The following is an 18556-nucleotide window of genomic DNA, read 5'->3' on the forward strand; positions in this document are numbered from 1 at the left end:
ATCCCTCCAAAACTAGGGCCCATTCCAAACTCAAGGGCCTTCCCAATCCATAAATCCCTCCAACACTAGGGTTCATTCCAAACTCAAAGGCATTCTAGAACCATAAATCTCTCCAACACACATCCCACCAGGGCTTGCATACAAACTCAAAAAGCCACCTTGTTACCCTAGCAACTCCATCTGACTTACCACCAGTAGTGCCATGGGATTGGCACTCAACTAGGAGGGGGTAATGTTTACTGCAAAGCGAAGGAAGCGAAAAACAAGTCCTCAAGAGGAAAAGTGCAAGGCGAAAAAAAGAAAAAGGCACCCTACAAAGAGAGTGGGCCCGGAAGAAATCTAAAAGCATGGGAACAACCACCAGGAGTCCAAGAGAAAACCATGGAAGTTGCAAGAAGACAAAAGCAAGAAGTCACACCTTTAAATATAAAGGTGTAGTCAAAACCCTTGTAAAAGAGCCCCAAGCTCCCTCTTGTGTAATTTGTAACCATGAATGGGTAGGAGGACCAAGTTAGGAAGAGAGGAGGACAATGGGAAAAAGGGTCTAGACCACGGCCGACGGCCATGTAAAAAGGAGATAAGGGGATGACCGCCCAAAAGGGATTTAGAGTTTTGTATATAAAGTTTAAAAAGTGAATGAGAGCTCATTCTTTGGCGTGTGGCAAAGTGGACTCTTCTTTTTCTCTTCTTCTCCTCTCTTGCTTGCTTGTGAGTGCTTGAGGGAGGGAGTGTGAGTGAATGAGGGAGTGAGTGTGTGAGAGTGAGGGATCTTGGAGGTGAAGCCCTCCTCCATCTCCTCTCATCTTCTTCTCTTCTCTTCACTCGTCTCGTGTGCGGCTATGGAGGATGGAGCTTGAAGGAAGGGGATTGATAATGCTCGAGCTTGCACCACGAATCGTGGATCTATTGGAGTGCTTGAGAGAGAAAGCAACTCAATCAGGCATCAAGGTAAGCTCACTACACTCGTAGAGAGGGATAGCATGTCGGCTATGTGAAAGGTAGCCATTAGTGCTTGCTTGAAACACTTAAACAATAAGCAGTCCATGGGTCTTCGCAGTTGTCGCCTCTACAGAAAAATTCACAGACAATGATATTTACAAATAGGCCACACGTGATGTAGAGGATATACATATAGTGAGCCCCTCAAGTATATGTTTCAGCCTATACAAGGCTTTTGCATCGCCTACACTCATAATTGGGATGAATCATGCTTTCATAACCTTGGGGCTACTCCATGTACACTTCTTGTTGCAACTAACCATGTAGAATGCATTCTTCACATCCATTTGATGCAAGACCTAACCTTTTCTTACTCTCATAGTTGCCATCTTTTCCCCTAGAGAAAATGTATTCTCATAATCAATCCCATAAGTTCGTGCATAACTTTGGCAAAATTAGTCTTACTTTATACCTACTCACACTTTCATTTATATTGTGCTTTACTTTTTAAACTCACTTGTAGCCTATAGCTTTCCTTCCCCCTTGGAAAATGCCACCAAATCTCAAGTTTGATTTACATCAAATGCAATCATTTCTTCATCAATGCCTTTCTCCCAATGCACATGACCAATTAGCTTCCTCAAAATAAGTGGGATTAACTAATTTTATACATTTTCCATTTATACATAATGGCAAGCAACATAACCATCATATGTCAACCTATTTATACGATACCTTACTCTCGTTGACTTATGCACTTTTGGAGCACTCCATGATCCATTTACATAAACCTTGGCTTTCCTTATACTAAGTGTATGAAGAATTGGAATATCAAGCTTCTCACCCATACTCTAATCCAAGCCATTAAATAACATCTACATGTGAATAGCTTGCAAAAATATTTTCCACACACCAAGTGGCTCAACCATGTTTTTCTTTTCCCTTCTGTGATACATCTTCTACATTGTACGAGTGCAATTCCCAAGCAACCAGCCTCTCTATTGTCTCTTAGTAGACTTGTTAGAAGAGGAATCTTCTGGTCCACTCAATGTCTATCACTATGGACCCAAATTTTCTAGAACCACCTTTTTCTTTTACATAATCTACAATAATACTTCAAATTTGAGCATGTTGATTAGCACATGAGAATTGCAGATGTAACATGATTAAATTAGAAGTTAATGTGCCGTAAAAATTACAGTTTGATTTGCATATAAAATTATGATTGTACTTTGCTAATTACACATGAATGTAGCCATGAGTTTCTTAATGCAATATTAAGCTACACTACAAGATATAGACCTTATACTGACATTTAAAGCGACGAAAATACAAACAACAAAATTTGCCCCCGTTGTCGCAAAAAGCGTCGTTATTGACGACGCCATAGAAACGTCGCAATATGTGTCGCTATATGTGTCGCTATCTGCGTCACATTTGCGACGTAGATAGCGACGCATATAGCGATGCAACAGTAAATTTGTGACGCTCATAGCGAGGCCAATAGCAACGCGAGCAGTAAATTTGCGATGCAAATAGCGACGGTAACATGGAAAAAAAAATTTTGTGGCAGGGCAGCACTGTGTGCTGTATGAGAGCCATACAAAATAGTTTCTACACTACTGCATACAAAGCGCTTGCAAACAAAAAGAATGTATACTGAAATCATAAAACTGATACATAAAATAAATACATGATCGCATAAAATGCGATTGGTACAATCATGAAAGGATATCACTAATACATAGAAAATGTCTACATAGATCAGGCGACTAAAAACTAAAGGTGTGTGAGCTCCAAGGATCCAAGGGCGAGCTACAAATCCTCATCCCCCGAAAGCTCATCCCGCCGCAAAGGAGCATCGAACGGATTCTGCAGAAAAAGAAACAACATATCAATCCACCATACAATAATGCATTCAAATATCTCATGGTAACTACGGACAAGAAAGATGAGTGACTTACAGGGAAGCCGCGTCTATACAATCGGTCGATCAATGCATTGAGACCATGCCTCTCTGCATATCGAGTCTCAAGGCCTTGCGGATCGCGATTTGTAATGGAGTGCTGCAAAGAAAACAAAATGCTAACTGTTAGAAACATGATTATCAGTACAAAGAATATTTCAAAAAAACAAATAAGCAAAACAAAAGAGAAACGTACAAACTCCTCCAAATATGTCCTGTGGCCGCCACTCCCAAGATGATGCACCACTCCAGCCTCGAGTCGTGCCCTCGCCGCCTCCCGCTGCTGACTCCAACGTCCTGGCGAATCTGTAGCCTCCTCCCTCAGTCGGCGCCAGTCGTCTGCATCTAACCACTCGGGCTTTGCAGCCCCACTCTTGATTGCCTTGCGTGCGTTGGATCATCTACATGACATGTATGCACGCATGCAATCCATCATCCAGCCCGTAGAGAATCTATCTACTGCGGCTGGCACCGGAAACTCCTCGTGCAAGGATGCTACTATGTAGTCCTTGCTCCCCTCTGGTATGTTCTTCCAATGATCCAGGACGTTGTGCTGAAAAACTTGTTGGTACAACTCCCTAATGCGAGCCATCACCCTCCTCCCCTCATCATTCATGATAACCGCTCCTAACCTACTATCAACTAAGTATCCATAACCCCTAGGAGTCTGCCTAAGATGGGTCCTCTCCCATCTCCGTCCACGCTCCTAGGCATATCCAGGAGACCCCTGTACATCCGGTGTACCGACGGGGGTACCCTCTCTCGGAGTGCCACTCAAAGGGGTGCCACCAAAGGGGGTGCCACCAAAAGGGGTGCCACCTGCTGATGGCTGTGCAAAAGCCAGAGTAACTGGAGTAGACGTCCCCACAGGTGTGACAAATCCGGGAGGTGACGCAGCTCCAGTTGAACGGCGAGACGGAGACACCACGTCCGTGTCTCCACAGCAGCAACCCCCCTGATCTCGATGCAGTCTCTCCTTCTGGCCCAAGTCGTGAGCGTCGAGATCGTCTGCTCGAAGCTGAAGCATCTGATCGTGCTGAAGCAGATCTAGCAGAGTGCCCTGATGAAGAACGAGACAGCTCCTGGTCTGCCATCTCTCTGAATCTCGTGAGCTGATCTGGAGACATGCGTCCCATCATGTCCTGAAACTACTCATCGCTCATCCCTCGACTCATCCTGAAAATGTCACCTGCACAGATAAAAAATGGTATTAGAATAATAAATTTAAACTATACAAAGCACAGTAATATAAATCATTTTTGAAAAATCCCTCTTAAAATGCATATCTTATGTACCTTTATGGAAGATCTAAACAACGAATTGAGTAATACAATTCTCCAAGAATGAAATATTCTATGGTCCCATGTTAATCTCTTGACACAACTCTTTATACACTGGAAGGTCGGTAGACATGTCACCACAAAAGAACGAGTCTGCCTCGTTCTCAAAAAATTCTTGGACTTCTGTATTTCCATCATTGTTAGCCAATGCGGGCTCCAAACTTGCGGTGGCCTCCACCCCTTGTAATATCGACCCCTCTATTTGCATATTTTCTTCATCTATGCATGGAACATCGCTTTGATCATATACTCTTGCACTTCGAGGAGTTGAAGGTATAACATACCACCATCGAGGTTGTCAGGGGTTTGGATAGAAGATTACCTATTCACAAACACATATAAAGCAAGTTCAAACCATTGTGACATAAACCATGTCGTATTATAATTAGCAAGCAAATGATTCTTTGCACCTGTTCACAATGGGCCGGCAACACAAAGGTGTCGCGCAAATCCATCCATTTTTTTTCGGAATCTATTTCGAGAAATCCAGATGGACCTTGTTGAACTGTTGCTCCAGCTCCTCCAAGTACCACTTTGAACCACTGCACATCGAATAGTATCATGGAGAAGCTACGGTAATCCACCGTAATAATACTTTGCAAGTTCCCAAAATACTCCATCTCATCCACAACCGTGTTCGGATCCGTTGCTCGTCGCCGGCTCTCTTGCTCAAACCTTGCCATGACACCACAGTCCATTGTGGAGCGCATTTTGTCAATACGCTCCACGCGAAAATGCCGTCCGCGCGACCACGCTGCACTATATATTTTGTACTGCACATTTGAAACACTCAAATTAGATGTAGCAAGCAAATTTAGATACGACACATTCTAAACCCCTCATCACCTTTGGACCACATCCCCTCGAGAACTCCCACTCCTCCATTGAGACCTCTGTCCCTTCGCTAGATGCTGCGGTCAAGGCTCCATGCAACCATTGTGTTGACATAAACCGCGGCATCTCCTCCATACCTTCAGGATATCGAATTGGTCGGTGACGTGTACTGCATCGGAATTCAGCTCGCACTTCCTCTCGATCTTGCCTTGCAATCTGGTACTTGGCGAGCCACGTCTCCATGGAGGCATGGTGCAACATACAAGAGCGATTCACCTTCTCTTTCATTGAGGCATCCATTCTTTTTTCTACCCCATTTCCAACCACCACATCTCCAGTCAGTCTATCATCGTCCTTCAGCGTCCATAGCATTTCATTGTCTGGTTCCACCGTTGGTAGCCATTGTGAGATATGCACTAACGCCTCTGACACCAACCAACCTTCCGCCATGCTACCTTCTGGACGAGCTCGTTGTCGCACAAAGCCTTTCAGGGTTTTCATGAAGCGCTCCAGGAAGAACATCCATCGCGTATGGACAGGTCCAGCAATCTCCAGTTCGTCCACAAGTGGGCAGGTATTTCTCAAAGAGACAGACCGTCTCAACTGCTCCCCGCCTTGCGGATTCAATAGAGGACGTCTTAATATCTTTCTGTGAGATCCATTGCACCAAAGTCGACAACTTGTAAATGGCCCCGCGAATTTCTGGAGTAAGGCATCCTGCGATCGTGATCGGTAGGACAAACTGCCACAAATGAGAAAGCATTATGAATAATGGCCACTTTTCAAATTGCAAAATGTCCACGCTAATTACAATCCATTCTGTTCACAAACCTGACATATCTTATGCCAATCATGGGATTTTAGCCCAGATAATTGGTCATCTTTAGAAAATGCGGACCTGAGAGAACGCATCATACCCGTCGGAGTGCGGATAGACTTGATTACTTGCTTCACAATGCGCTCTTCTTTGGTAGACAAAACCCAGGGAGCGTGAGGAAGCTAGACTCCCCCTTCAGCACTCGATTGCGGCCAAAGTGCCTCCATCTTACCTACCTCCTTCAAATCCATTCGTGACCCTATAGTGTCTCTCTTTCCTGTGATGTGGTCCCATAGCAAGCTGCCCATATTCTTGAAAATATGCATGGGATCCAACAAGTGGTTGACCTGTAAGTGGGTCCAATATGGCAACTTGTAGAAAACTGAGAACCGTCACATTCCATTTGGATGTGATTCCGGGTTTACCATTTTCAGCTCATACCAGCTTGCAGCGTTCATACGTGCTGGAGGTCGTCTAAGAAAACCTTCCCTGAGTTCATGATCCTCCAGCAAGAAAGCGGCATGTCCTTGATATACCATCTTCTTCATGGTTCGTGACCTTCGGGAGTCTAACTGTGGCCCACACAATGGACATGCATGATAACCTGAGGTAACCAGACCTGTAAGGCGAGCCACGACCTAGTGAATACTTGATTGAATGAAATAAAATATAGATATTACCAGCGAGAATGGAGGTCTGCTCACCTGAGCACTCTCCCAATCCCGGAAAGTCATGCATCGTCCACATGAGAATGGCTCGAATGTTGGCTGACCGCCGACCATCCGCCTGCTCATATCTTGCACAGTGACCCCCTCCTCCCACAAAATCTTAAGCTCATCGACTAATGGACGAAGATACACGTCCATATTTTTTACTTTGTAGCGGCCGGGACGAGCAAGCTAAGGATGAGATGTCCTTTCTTCGTAGAAAGCCATGGAGGGATGTTGTAGTTGACAAGCACTATAGGCCACACACTGTAAGAAGTCGAGCGTAGACCGAATGGATTCACACCATCCATGGCGAGATCGAGCCGAAGATTCCTTGGCTCTTGCGCAAAGCCTGGGAAGGTAGAGTCAATGTGGCTCCATGCGCGCGAATCCGCTGATATTCGTTGAACTCCATCCGTGGACCTATTCTGCACATGCCACGTTGTCAAGCTTGCCATGCCAGACGTGCGAAACATGTGGTTTATGCGGGGGATGAGCGAAAAGTGTCTGAGAACTTTTTGAGGGATGGTTTGCCCTTGCAAGTCCTGTCGATACCTGTGAGCACCACACTTTGGACATGTCTCCATAGTCTCGTATTCATCTCGAAACAGTATGTAGTCGTTGATACATGCATGGATGTTATTGTAGTCCATGCCAAGCTTCCGTAAAACATGTCGTGCATCATCACGAGACTCAGGCATGGTATTTGCAGGTGGTAATATATGATATTTCAATAACCTGAAAAAAATCATAAAACACCTTGAAAAAGCACAAATGTTTGTAATAATACTGTAAAAAAAAAAATCAATGAAGCCTATGTGCAAGGTACCTGAATAACTCAGTCACACTCGTATCGCTCCAACCGTATTTTGCTTGCACACTTAAGAGTGCAAGCAATGTCTTCAACCGAGATACTCGGCACCCATCATATAATGGTATGGATGCTTCCTCTCTAAGCGGGTCAGATGTCTCAACATCCATGGGAATCAATGCATCGATCATTGCCTCCATCTCAGGCTCCAAGATTGTAGGTAGGTCGGGAAGATTGTCTGTCTCCTCTAGCATTGACGGTATAGATGGGCCTTGCGAGTGGTGGATTGGCTCCTGCAATCCATCCATCGCAGATTACTCGCATTCATGTAGAAGTTACTATTGTGGTTAATATCATGTGCAAAGTCAAAGCAATCAGCTCATAACATTGCATTGAGTCAACACCCTCATCATCGGTGCTCCTCAATTCTTGTAGCCTACATGTTGTAGCCCTTTTGGAGATGACGATATTCTCTCATTACCTCAATGATGCTCAGCTTAATGCTTCCCATCCCCTTAACCTCATAGAATGAAAGGCCTCTGTGTGACCATTCACTCCCTTGATTTTTTAACCCATCATATCCATATCTATCATGATCTCTCATCCATATTCATATAGTGGGCAATACCAAATCAACAAGAGCATGGCTTTGCACATTTTCGTATTATTGAGTTGGTTTTAGGATTCACCACACCTAGTACATTACTTCGAACTCTCCTTCTCCCATTATAAATAGTTCCTAGCCAAGCTCCATATCACATTCTCATATTCACCATATCTAGCTAGGCTAGCCCTAATTCGAGGATCACCCCTCTTGCTCCAAGATAGGGCCCAACTATCGAAGGTGATTACTCCTCCCCCATTGTGGGACTACCACACCTCACAATCTAAGCACCCCTAAGATCCCTCTCAACATATCATACTTGATCATCAATCATTTAGGGTCTAATTGTAAAAAATAATGATGAAGGGAATAAACTCACCACGAGCTTGTCATATAGGAAAATCATGGGAAAATCATAATAGCATTACAGATAAGTGGAGCCATCCCATGAATATTATATCATATAAAGACTTCAGGATGAATTTCTATAATCTTTTACTACCACTGTTATCGATTTTCAAGTACTTACATATAAACTGTTGAAATGCATGGATCTAGATCATTTCTATGGTGCCTTGAAGGTATATAGTGAACTCATGAAGACATAGAGTTGAAGGTAGAATGGCACACAAGTGAATTAGGTTCCAAGATTGAGACTTCGACTCATAAACATAGTCTTCTATGGTTTGACAATGACTCATAGGCACTTAATTGAAAGGACAAAAGTACCATCATATTGCATTGAAAATGAGAGGCAAGTACAATGCTTTATAGCTTGAGGATAGATGGTATTTTCTTGCTTTGTGCATATGGGATTTTGGATAGCTTACATATCCTTTACCTAGACTGCTCCTAAAAGAGGCTATACTGATGTGATTGCCTAAATCTCAACACCCCTCCTCATCACGACCAGAAGGGCACAAAGTGTATAGAGACTTTAGTGAGTCACCACCTATAAAGTGTGGGCACACCACAAACATGGTAAACACTAGAGGCTGTTGCAAAAAAAGCTAAGTGTGGGTACCAAACACATGGTGGACATCCAAAGGCTATAACAGGGGCCTCACAAAGTGTATAGAGGCTGTAATGCTAGATTACATGAGGAACACCATATTAGGGAATATGGGAATTTCCCATAAGTTTGGTACACGTGGTCAAATCTTTGTATTTGTCATAACTTGAACACTATAACTCCAAATCGAGCGCTCTATAGATCAATACATTCCATTTTTCAAGCGCTTTTCATTGATAGGTCACATCATATGGTTTTGAGAATCATGTTATCCAGTTGCCACCTTTTTGGTATTCAAAAAATGGGAATTGGGAGATTCCCAAACTCTCTAATATTGTGTTGAGGAGTTTACAAAGCTTATGATAGAAGCATTAGGGGAAGGTTATATCATGCTTTAAAAAAGTCTAACATAAAATTGGGAATAGAAGGACTGGTGAGGCTTGTCCTTTTGGTCTTGATGTTCTTCTTCTTCTTCTTATTCTTCCAATAGAGAGGCCTTAATATCAACCAGTTTAGGATTTGGCATGTTGATTAAGGTGGTTGAAACATTATCATAATCAGAAGGCAAACTTTTTAGCAAAACACCAATACAAATATCTTCATCCATTTTGAGATTTATTCCTCCAAGTTGGGTTAGGAGACTTTCCATGTAGTTCATATGAGATGCAAGGGATGTATTAGGGTTCATATCAAGTCAAAAAAATTCAATCAATAAACCATACTTTTAGGACTTGGATTGTGCACCAAACAAGGTATCTAATCTATCCCAAGTGTCATGGGGCGTGTCATGTACATCTACATGATGGATGTAGCTGTCATCCAACTCCAATTTGATGATGGCCTATGCTTTGTCATCATTCTTCTGCCAAGTAGCTAAAAGAGTTGCATCCCGAGGCTTTGTTTCTTGTCTGTTGGTAATGGTCCATATGCCCTTCTTCATCAGGATGAGTTTGATACGGGTTTGCAGGTGTGAAGCCTGACTCCTTTAAATCAACATGTTGGTGAATCTTTGCCCATGTTGGATGTTTGGAGCAGTAGCAAATTAGCACAAATTTCTCAAATTTGAGTAGCAAAAAAGTTGATTGTGTCAAAAGACACAAGTGCTAAGAGCATTAGATTAGTGTCAATAGACACTATGTTTGTATCTTCTTCCTTGAGTCTTCGAATCTTCAAAATCTTTCAAGATATTCTAAAACCTAATCTTCCCCTCCTTGATTTGATGCTTGAAAATTCAGTGCTCAGTCAAATCAGAGTGTTGGGACCTTCAGTGTGCCTGGAGGAGTTAGAACATGGAGTGAAAAGGTGCTTGAATCTTTCAAATCTTCATAGATCTTCCCCTCTTTGCTAGTTTCATGGGAAAATCTTGCTCAAAACTTACTAAATCAATTGATAAGAGTGGCTAGGACTTGGTTCAAGTGGCAAGAGTGAAAAAATGTAGTGTTTTATGAGCTTCAACCCAAACGGCTAAGGAGAGCTGAGAATTAGGGTTTTTGGCTGACTGGTTTTTCTCATATTACAGCAGCTATAGTAGAGCATTTGGGCTCAAAATTTGTCAAGAGGAAGCTCATGTGATGGGCTTCAAATGCCGTATAGGCGCAAGGTGAATCGCGGCACATAGGCACAAATCCAATCGTACGACAGCACATAGACGCAATCACTCAAATATATGGCATGTAGAGAGAGAGAGATCTAGAAGCTCCAAGGTGGGTAGGTGCAGTTTGGCTATGGCTGCCACAAGGTTGAAGATGAGGATGAAGTTGAAGATGAAGTCATTATCTGACATTAAGTTGGATTGAGGTTGAGAGAGTCTGAGAGAGTAGAGAGAGGAGTTGAGTTGAGCTTAGCCATGCTCGACTGAGCTTTGATACCATGTTGAAATGCATGGATCTAGAGCATTGCTATGGCGGGTTGAAGGTATAGAGTGAACTCATGAAGACATAGAGCTGAAGGTAGAATGTCACACAAGTGAATTAGGTTCCAAGATTGAGACTTGGACTCATAAACACACTCTTGTGTTGTTGGACAATGACTCAGGCATTTAACTGAAAGGAAAAAAGTACCATCATATTGCATTGAAAATGAGAGGCAAATACAATGCTTTATATCTTGAGGATAGGTGGTATTTTCCTGCTTTGTGCATATGAGATTCTGGATAGCCTGCATATCCTTTACCTAGGCTGCTCTTCAAAGAGGCTATATTGGGTGTGATTGCCTAAATCTCAACATAAACATACATGTGTAGACACCTTGTCAATCTTAACTTGAAGGCACATTATGTCTATAATGACAGTCTAAGTAAGCTTGGGTGGCCTAGTCAAGGAAATGGAGGAAGATGATCTAGAAGGAGATAAAGAGAAACCCTAACAACATGTTCTTTGCATCTTAGGGATGATGGTTGGGCCTCCATCTAGACAAAATTTGCAAGATTTACGCTTTAAATTTTCTATACTCTAGGTTTTGATTCAATATGGTATTTCAATGTTCTCTCTATTTTATTTAATGTTCAACATTGTGTGTCTACATTTTTCTAACATGGTTGCAATGGTCACACCACCTCGCTAGAGAAAGAGTATGTGTGGTGCCATGGGATTATGTGGCTTGTGGATAAGCTATATTCATGGGGAGGAGTGGTAAACAAGTATTATATACTAATAAGCTTGCATTTTATCTATCATTTGAGAGTTCTTATGATCTATATTTGTTTCTTATTGGAACGTTAGGCTGAGGAGGGCTAATTGGAGGATAAGATCTTTGATTATGGACCTCATCATTCTCTACTATATACACATTTAGTTCTAGCATTAGGAGTTATAGTTTTATTAGACATCTCGTTGTGTTCTTTGTACTTGTATCACTTGGATTTGTACACAATTTGTTGTTGTATTATTGTGATATTATTGTATTGTCTTCCTGCTTTCAAATACTTCCTACTATCTTTGTTTTATTACACATTTGAGTGTTATATTACATTCATTAGTGCCTAGGGTCTTCACAATCCATGTCTAATAGGATAACTTGCTAGACCACAATTCATTAGACCTTAGAGGGCTAGATCCTTGAAAACTTGTTGTTCTCTGCACACATTGGATGAGCATCACTATGATTTCTCTAAAATTCTAGGAAAATTTGTTGTAATATATTGCAAAATTTGCATCGAAATAATCATTAATATGTTTGTGCCTATATAGCGACAACTATTTTGATGCTTACTTTGATTAAGATGTTGATTTCAACATGCTTTTCTTATGTTACCATAGCAAAGCTTTTTATGGTGAGTATATCAATGGCAAGCCTAGCAAATTGAACCAATTATTACTTGTATTTGTGTTGGAGATCTCAATGGTATATGCTTCAAAATTTGTTGTAGTGTATTCACTAGAACTAATTGTCAATTGTAGTTGACTCACTTTAAGTTATTGTTTAGGGATAATACATTACACATAGAGATGCTTAATTCAAATTTTATGCTTTTTTGTATTAAAAATAATGGATAAACCTTAAATATCTCTAGCTTAACTTCTAGGATATATAACTTCAATTTCTCTAACTTCTAATTTTAAATCGTTTGAGTTTCTTTGATAGATTACTAACACTTTGCTCCTAAAGTGTATAACTTGAGTTAAAATTCATTTTTATGTTAATTTTTAACTTCTAAGACCCTTTTTCACAATTGAATACTTGCATCAAAGTGCATGTTGAAAACTACTTCCACACCCATGTACACTTTCAAAACTAATATAACATAGAAGAACATGCTGTATGCATGGCCATGTCCATGAAATGTGTACAAATCAACATGTGCACCTCCAAATCTATAAAACAAAGCGGTGTCTTACATGTGGCATTAGAGAGATACATTAACCATTATAAGTGTATATAGTGCTATATTAATCTCATATATACTATTAATGCTATGATTATAATACTATATACTATTATTATAATCATTAATATTGTACATATTATTTAATATTATACATAGTATCATCATCATATATTGATTATGTTGATAGGGGGAAGAGAGAGGGAGAGAGAGATGAAAATCAAGAGAGGGAAAATAAAACGATATAACATATTGTGCATATAGTAGATATACATCGTACTTTAACAATAAAATTTCCCTAAAGAACTAAGGGAGACATGCATAACAGTTCTCCACAAAGTGTAACTCTAGTGTATAAAGTGTCTTTTAGTGCGTGGACCATAACAACCAAAATATGGTACATGTGTGTGGGGTATGTCTAGTCCATAATACTTTTGATGTGTGAAGCATGCTTCATTTTTCTAACGATGTGCTTTGTGCAATCTAGGCATACACCATGTAGTTGTCATTTCTTACAAGCAAAGTATGAGCCATCAACTATTTAAAAATATAAAGATCATGTATATCAAAAGTAGGTGCTGATAATATTTGCATAGTCATACAGGCACCCAACCATTAATGGCATCACTAGATAGATGTTGCATCATGGTGCTCTTCTTGAAGAGTTTGCCTATATTTCCTTCTTGTAAACTTTTTCTTTACAAATCTCTATTTTCTTTCCACATTCACAACAATTTAAAACCCAATCCAAAGACAAGTTTAAATGCATTCATAGTATTCACCCATAATTTCTATAAAACCCACTTTGTAGACAACAAAATTAAATGTGTTCATACAATTCACCTACAATTTCTTTATCAAATTTATGTACCCTTCTTTTGAGCCTTGAAAATGCCCCTTGTTATTCATATTTTATATTTTAACTTTTTGAGCCATTCATTGAGATTTGATTGCAAATGCATTTTTTAAAAAAATCAACTCATCAAAACTACAAGAATGTAGGAGCAAGCTAGAGAATGGTGAGGAGTACTAGTGTACTAAACAACATGACACTAGAGTAATCCTATAAGAGAGAGTACATGAGAAGAATTGTTAGCAAAATGCAAGAATGGGGCTTGAAACCACACAAGCTAATGGAGGTTGATGGCATTAGGGGTCATTATTATTTCTCTTGGGTTGGAAGTTAGCAATGCTCTAGTATTGGAGTTGAGGCATGCAAAGTGAAAGATGCGAATAGAATCACATGGATCCACTAAAATTACTTAGTTGATAGAACGACAGCTGGCTCGAATTTGGCCTTGGGTGCCTATGAGAGGGTGAAGGTTGCCCATTTTGATCATGGCACTAGTGAAGGCATTGAAAAAGGCGTTTTGGTTAGACGCGAAGGAGGTCACAACAGGGCGTGTGGAGCTACCCGTGGTGGAATATAGCACCTGGTTCAATGTGCACATAAACATTCTTAGCAACATATGCAAAGACCTTCAATTTAAGCTTTTAAAGAGATACTTTCAAAAAATCAGATTACATGTATTTCATCAATTCTTCTTGCTTAGATGAAAGTTTGCAAAACTACAAGGACTTCTTCAAATTTTAGTTGTAACTTTCTTTCTTCCTTAGTTTGCATTTCAATTTACTAGATTACGTGTAATTTGCCAATATGGGGGATAAATGATTTGTTTAATAATTCGATAGTTGATTTTTTATTTTTTGCTAGTTTGGAGATAATTTTATTAGATTATGTGCATTTTTGCCAACATTGGAACTAAGAGGGACTTGTTTCCAAGTTTTTAAAGTCTGTTGAATAGTTTGAACGCCGACCTGATCGGAATTGAGCAGCCCGATCTGGCTGGCCAGGTTGGCGTAGTATTGGGCGTCGAAGGTGGTGGGAGTGCGCGCATCCAACGGCGCCAGGTTGTTGTCGCCGCCGTTTGCCGCGCATCGGGCCGTCAACTGGGTTCGGTAGGCCGCACTGAGAGTGGGGTCCGGCGCCCCGCTCCCTGATTGGTTGTACAACCTGGCTCGGAAGCTGACGCACCGGGCTTGCCCGATAGTGTGAGCCCCTTGATATATCATGCATTGCAAACATTGGATTTAATTCAAGGCCAAGGCACACATGATAAATTCTCTCGCTCCCGCCCTGTAACAGAAGAATAGCAAGCAGCTGCACAGGCTCACCTGATAAGGCAACCATGTCTTGCACAGAGAGCCCTTGCGCTTGAAACTTCGTTATGAGCTGGCTCACGCTGGAAGCTGGTGATGGGATATTGGTGTTAGCCCCGGATAAGCTTGCTGTCGTGGAGTCCCTTCGTCCTAGCAGCACACTCCAGCTCGGCCCGTTTGACTGCAACGTAATGCATCATACTGCTTGCATCAAACAATTCATGCCCTCGATGTATTCAATAGAATGATAATATAGCAATGGCTTTATACGGGGCTTAATATATTGTATAGAACGATATGACTCCCTAAGGTTATATATTTGTTGAAAGGCTCTCATGCTCGACTTGTATCATCAGTGATCTAATTACAACGTACCAGGACTACGCCGTCTCTCGCCGCCAGCGCAAGAATGTCAGCACAGGACACCACTCCTTTGCACGCGGCCTCCACTTGGGTCTTAATACTGTCTATCACTTCAAAACCTCGCACTGAGTTTATGTTGGGGTTAGCTTTCTTCTCTCCCGTGAAGGCAGTCGTATCATCTAGTAGGATGGAAGCGTCGCACCCCTGTCGTAAACTAGCACTTAATTACAGTCGTCAACCTGAATTGCTACTGTGTTTATTTCTTACCAAAATTCCTATTAAATGAGAGAGAATGAGTGTAATTTAGCATCCTTAATAACCTGATCAAGTAGTTACACTGTACAGCCATCAAGCTAAGTTCCTACTAATGTGAAATTAATGCGCGATAGCGTTATCATACGACAATCGCCGACAGGGATTCAAAAAGTGTAGACAACTAGCATACTATGTCAGTCGGTGAACTGGCCTATTTGCAAGCAAGACTTACTTTTGTGCTCAGAAGCTTCTTTGTGATTACCAACCATGATGACGCCTACTATTGTCGATTGGCAGCTAGATAATATTGTTGATTAGGAGCTTTAATGGCCATAATATTGTTGATCAATTAGCAACCATACTTCCCACTATTGTGAGTAACAGCCACACTCTACGATGGTCGATTAGCACCCCATACTTCCTACAATTGTCGATTATATTAGCAGCTATAATTTGTACTACCGTGATCATACTTCCTACATAGACAATGAATCCTACTATTGTGATAGACAAGGCTGGATTATAATTAGTTATTTAGCCAATAGAGTACTTGGACGAAACAGTCGTGGAAGAACAACCGCAGAATGGATGCAGCCATGCGAGCCTCCTTTTGGACGGCCCCAGTCATCACGTTCCGAACGATCGTGGGCAAATTTGGACATGTTTTGCTGTAGAAGTTGGCGGTCAACTGCGACCATGTGCAGCACACGTTCAAGGATATTACCATAATTAGAAGGGAGTACGAGAGGACGAGCTGATTATGCGCAGCCTTACGAGCCATTATAATGTAATTTGATGTGATACAGATTACTATAGCTGATGTCAGGTTTAATGATCTAGTCGAACAATTGGCTAGATGGAGTACTAGAGAGTGGCGATTCAGCTTACAGTGATATACTGTGCTTATATAGATGGAAGAGAGGGAAAGAAACACGCAAATGCGCGTTAGTTGCCCGACTGAGAGCCCGTGTTTTCAACGAATATCTAAAAGCAGACGCAGACATTCCACCGTAAGGCATTCCTTTTGTTGACTATCCATCCATCCTTGATCTGACAATTTTTTTCGTCTTTAGGGCAAAGTCGCACCGTCACCACACTAATTTTCATTTCCTCAAACATGCTTTCTTGGTATGACTTTTTATTGAGCAAAGTTCTAACTCCTTTTTGGCCTCCCCGAGTGATGAACTCTTTGCAGTTCACCCTAGGTAATTATTATGACTTCTATCAATCAACAATGTTCTAACTCCTTTTTGGCCTCCCTATCTTTGAAGTCCCATTTACTAAGAATTTTTGAACTTTTTTGAAATCTTTTTCCATAATGTCGATGGAGGTAAGGATTCTCGATTTCCCACCTTAACTATTTGGAGTAAGATTGTTCCTTTCACATTTGCAATTACGTCTCTCTCATGCAGCCAACACTTAGTTTTCTACCCTTTAACCTAGAAAACTAGCCAAGAAGTGGGGAAAGCAACGTGCAAAAAGGCTACAAAACATTTGTAACAAATACAAATACTTTCAACCTTAAAACTTGTATGTTTTCTTAATTAAGGCATCAAATCAAGATAGAGACATTGATGAGAGCTTAGCTAAGAGAGCAAGTGAATAAACAAGAGATGAACAAGGTCTGGTATGACTAGAAATGTATAGCACCTTAAATTTAAACAAGAAAATCCATTTAATTAATTTTAGAGATGCTCCGTTCTCTTTATCCTCACCAAAAGCATTTTCCTTAACTAATGGAAAAATGCGGGAGCTAGGATTTGAAATCATTTTCCTTGCCTTCCTATCAATTCTATAATATTTGAACAAGTTTTCATCAAGGGAAGTTAAACTTTGGACTGAGATCTCAAATTTTTGGTATTGAAAAAAGTGTTATAGGATAGTTCTCTATAAACATAAACCTTTACATGATTCCCCCATAAGAGGAAACTGATATAGTCAATGAACTATAACAATGGGGCAGTTTCCCTAGCATAAATAAAATCAAAATAAAGCCATTGATGAGCACAAGTGAATGAACAAAAGATGAACAAGGTATGGCACAAGTAGAAACATATAGCCTCTTGCATTTGCACAACCAAAACCCTTTTGGTTCCTTGAGATGCTTCACTATCATTATCTTGACCAAAAAAAGGTTTTCTTGTCCAAAAAGAAAGAAAGAGAAATATTAGACTCAACGAGAGTTCAATCATGGGACATTAGATACACATTCTTATTAATTTGAGAGGTCAACTCTACCATGGCTCAAATACTCAAATAGTTGGTCCATGCTCTAGCTCTAAACCAACTAAGCTTCTCCTCACATTCCTCATGCAAAAGCAAGAAGCTCCGTGTTATAGTTTGAATTTTGAAGGTTCATAGATAGTCTTAAGATTCAAGCAATGTGCTCCTCAAGCTATTATCCCAATCACTTCACATCTAGATCAAGCAATTCCATAGTTAAGAAGAAGAAGAAGAAGAAGAAGAAGAAGAAGGACAATAGCTTCTTCTCAACTACTCTCTCTCTCTCTCTCTCTCTCTCTCTCTCTCTCTCTCTCTCTCTCTCTCTCTCTCTCTCTCTCTCTCTCTCTCTCTCTCTCTCTCTCTCTCTCTGAACATCTCATTCAATCTCTTACTTGACAAGCTATGGAAGCTAGAGGCAAAGAAGAGATGGACAGAAAGTGGTGAGATGAGCTTCACTCTCACTAGTCCCTCACTCAAGCTTTCATTATGGCTCTCCCTACTCTCAAGAAATGGTGTACAAAAAGATAGACAAGAGGGTAGAAGATTAGAACCTCCAAAGTTGACACATAAGAATCAGCTCTCTATTCACTTTTATACATACATTAGGGATAGGGTTAGGATATCCCACTTAAACTTGGGGTATAACCCATCCCTTTTTATGTCTCTTATTTAGTCCTCTCAAATTGTGTATACATCTTGACT

At 40.8% G+C, this 18556-nt stretch overlaps 1 protein-coding gene across 1 annotated transcript; it reads right to left on the reverse strand.

The window, feature by feature from the left end:
• Positions 1–13790: 13790 nt before the first annotated feature.
• Positions 13791–16490, reverse strand: LOC148034306 (peroxidase 4-like). Its single transcript, XM_087679258.1, has 5 exons — positions 16182–16490; positions 15389–15580; positions 15029–15194; positions 14672–14913; positions 13791–14286 (listed from the first exon to the last, which is right to left on the reverse strand). The coding sequence occupies exons 1-5, from the start codon at positions 16410–16412 to the stop codon at positions 14116–14118; spliced, it is 1002 nt and encodes a 333-aa protein (XP_087535384.1). The 5' UTR covers positions 16413–16490; the 3' UTR covers positions 13791–14115.
• Positions 16491–18556: the final 2066 nt, after the last annotated feature.

Source organism: Lygodium microphyllum, chromosome 6 (genome assembly GCF_053477565.2).
Source record: "Lygodium microphyllum isolate KBCC chromosome 6, Lygodium_microphyllum_v1.1.10, whole genome shotgun sequence".
In the NCBI taxonomy this organism is placed as follows: Eukaryota; Viridiplantae; Streptophyta; class Polypodiopsida; order Schizaeales; family Lygodiaceae; genus Lygodium; species Lygodium microphyllum.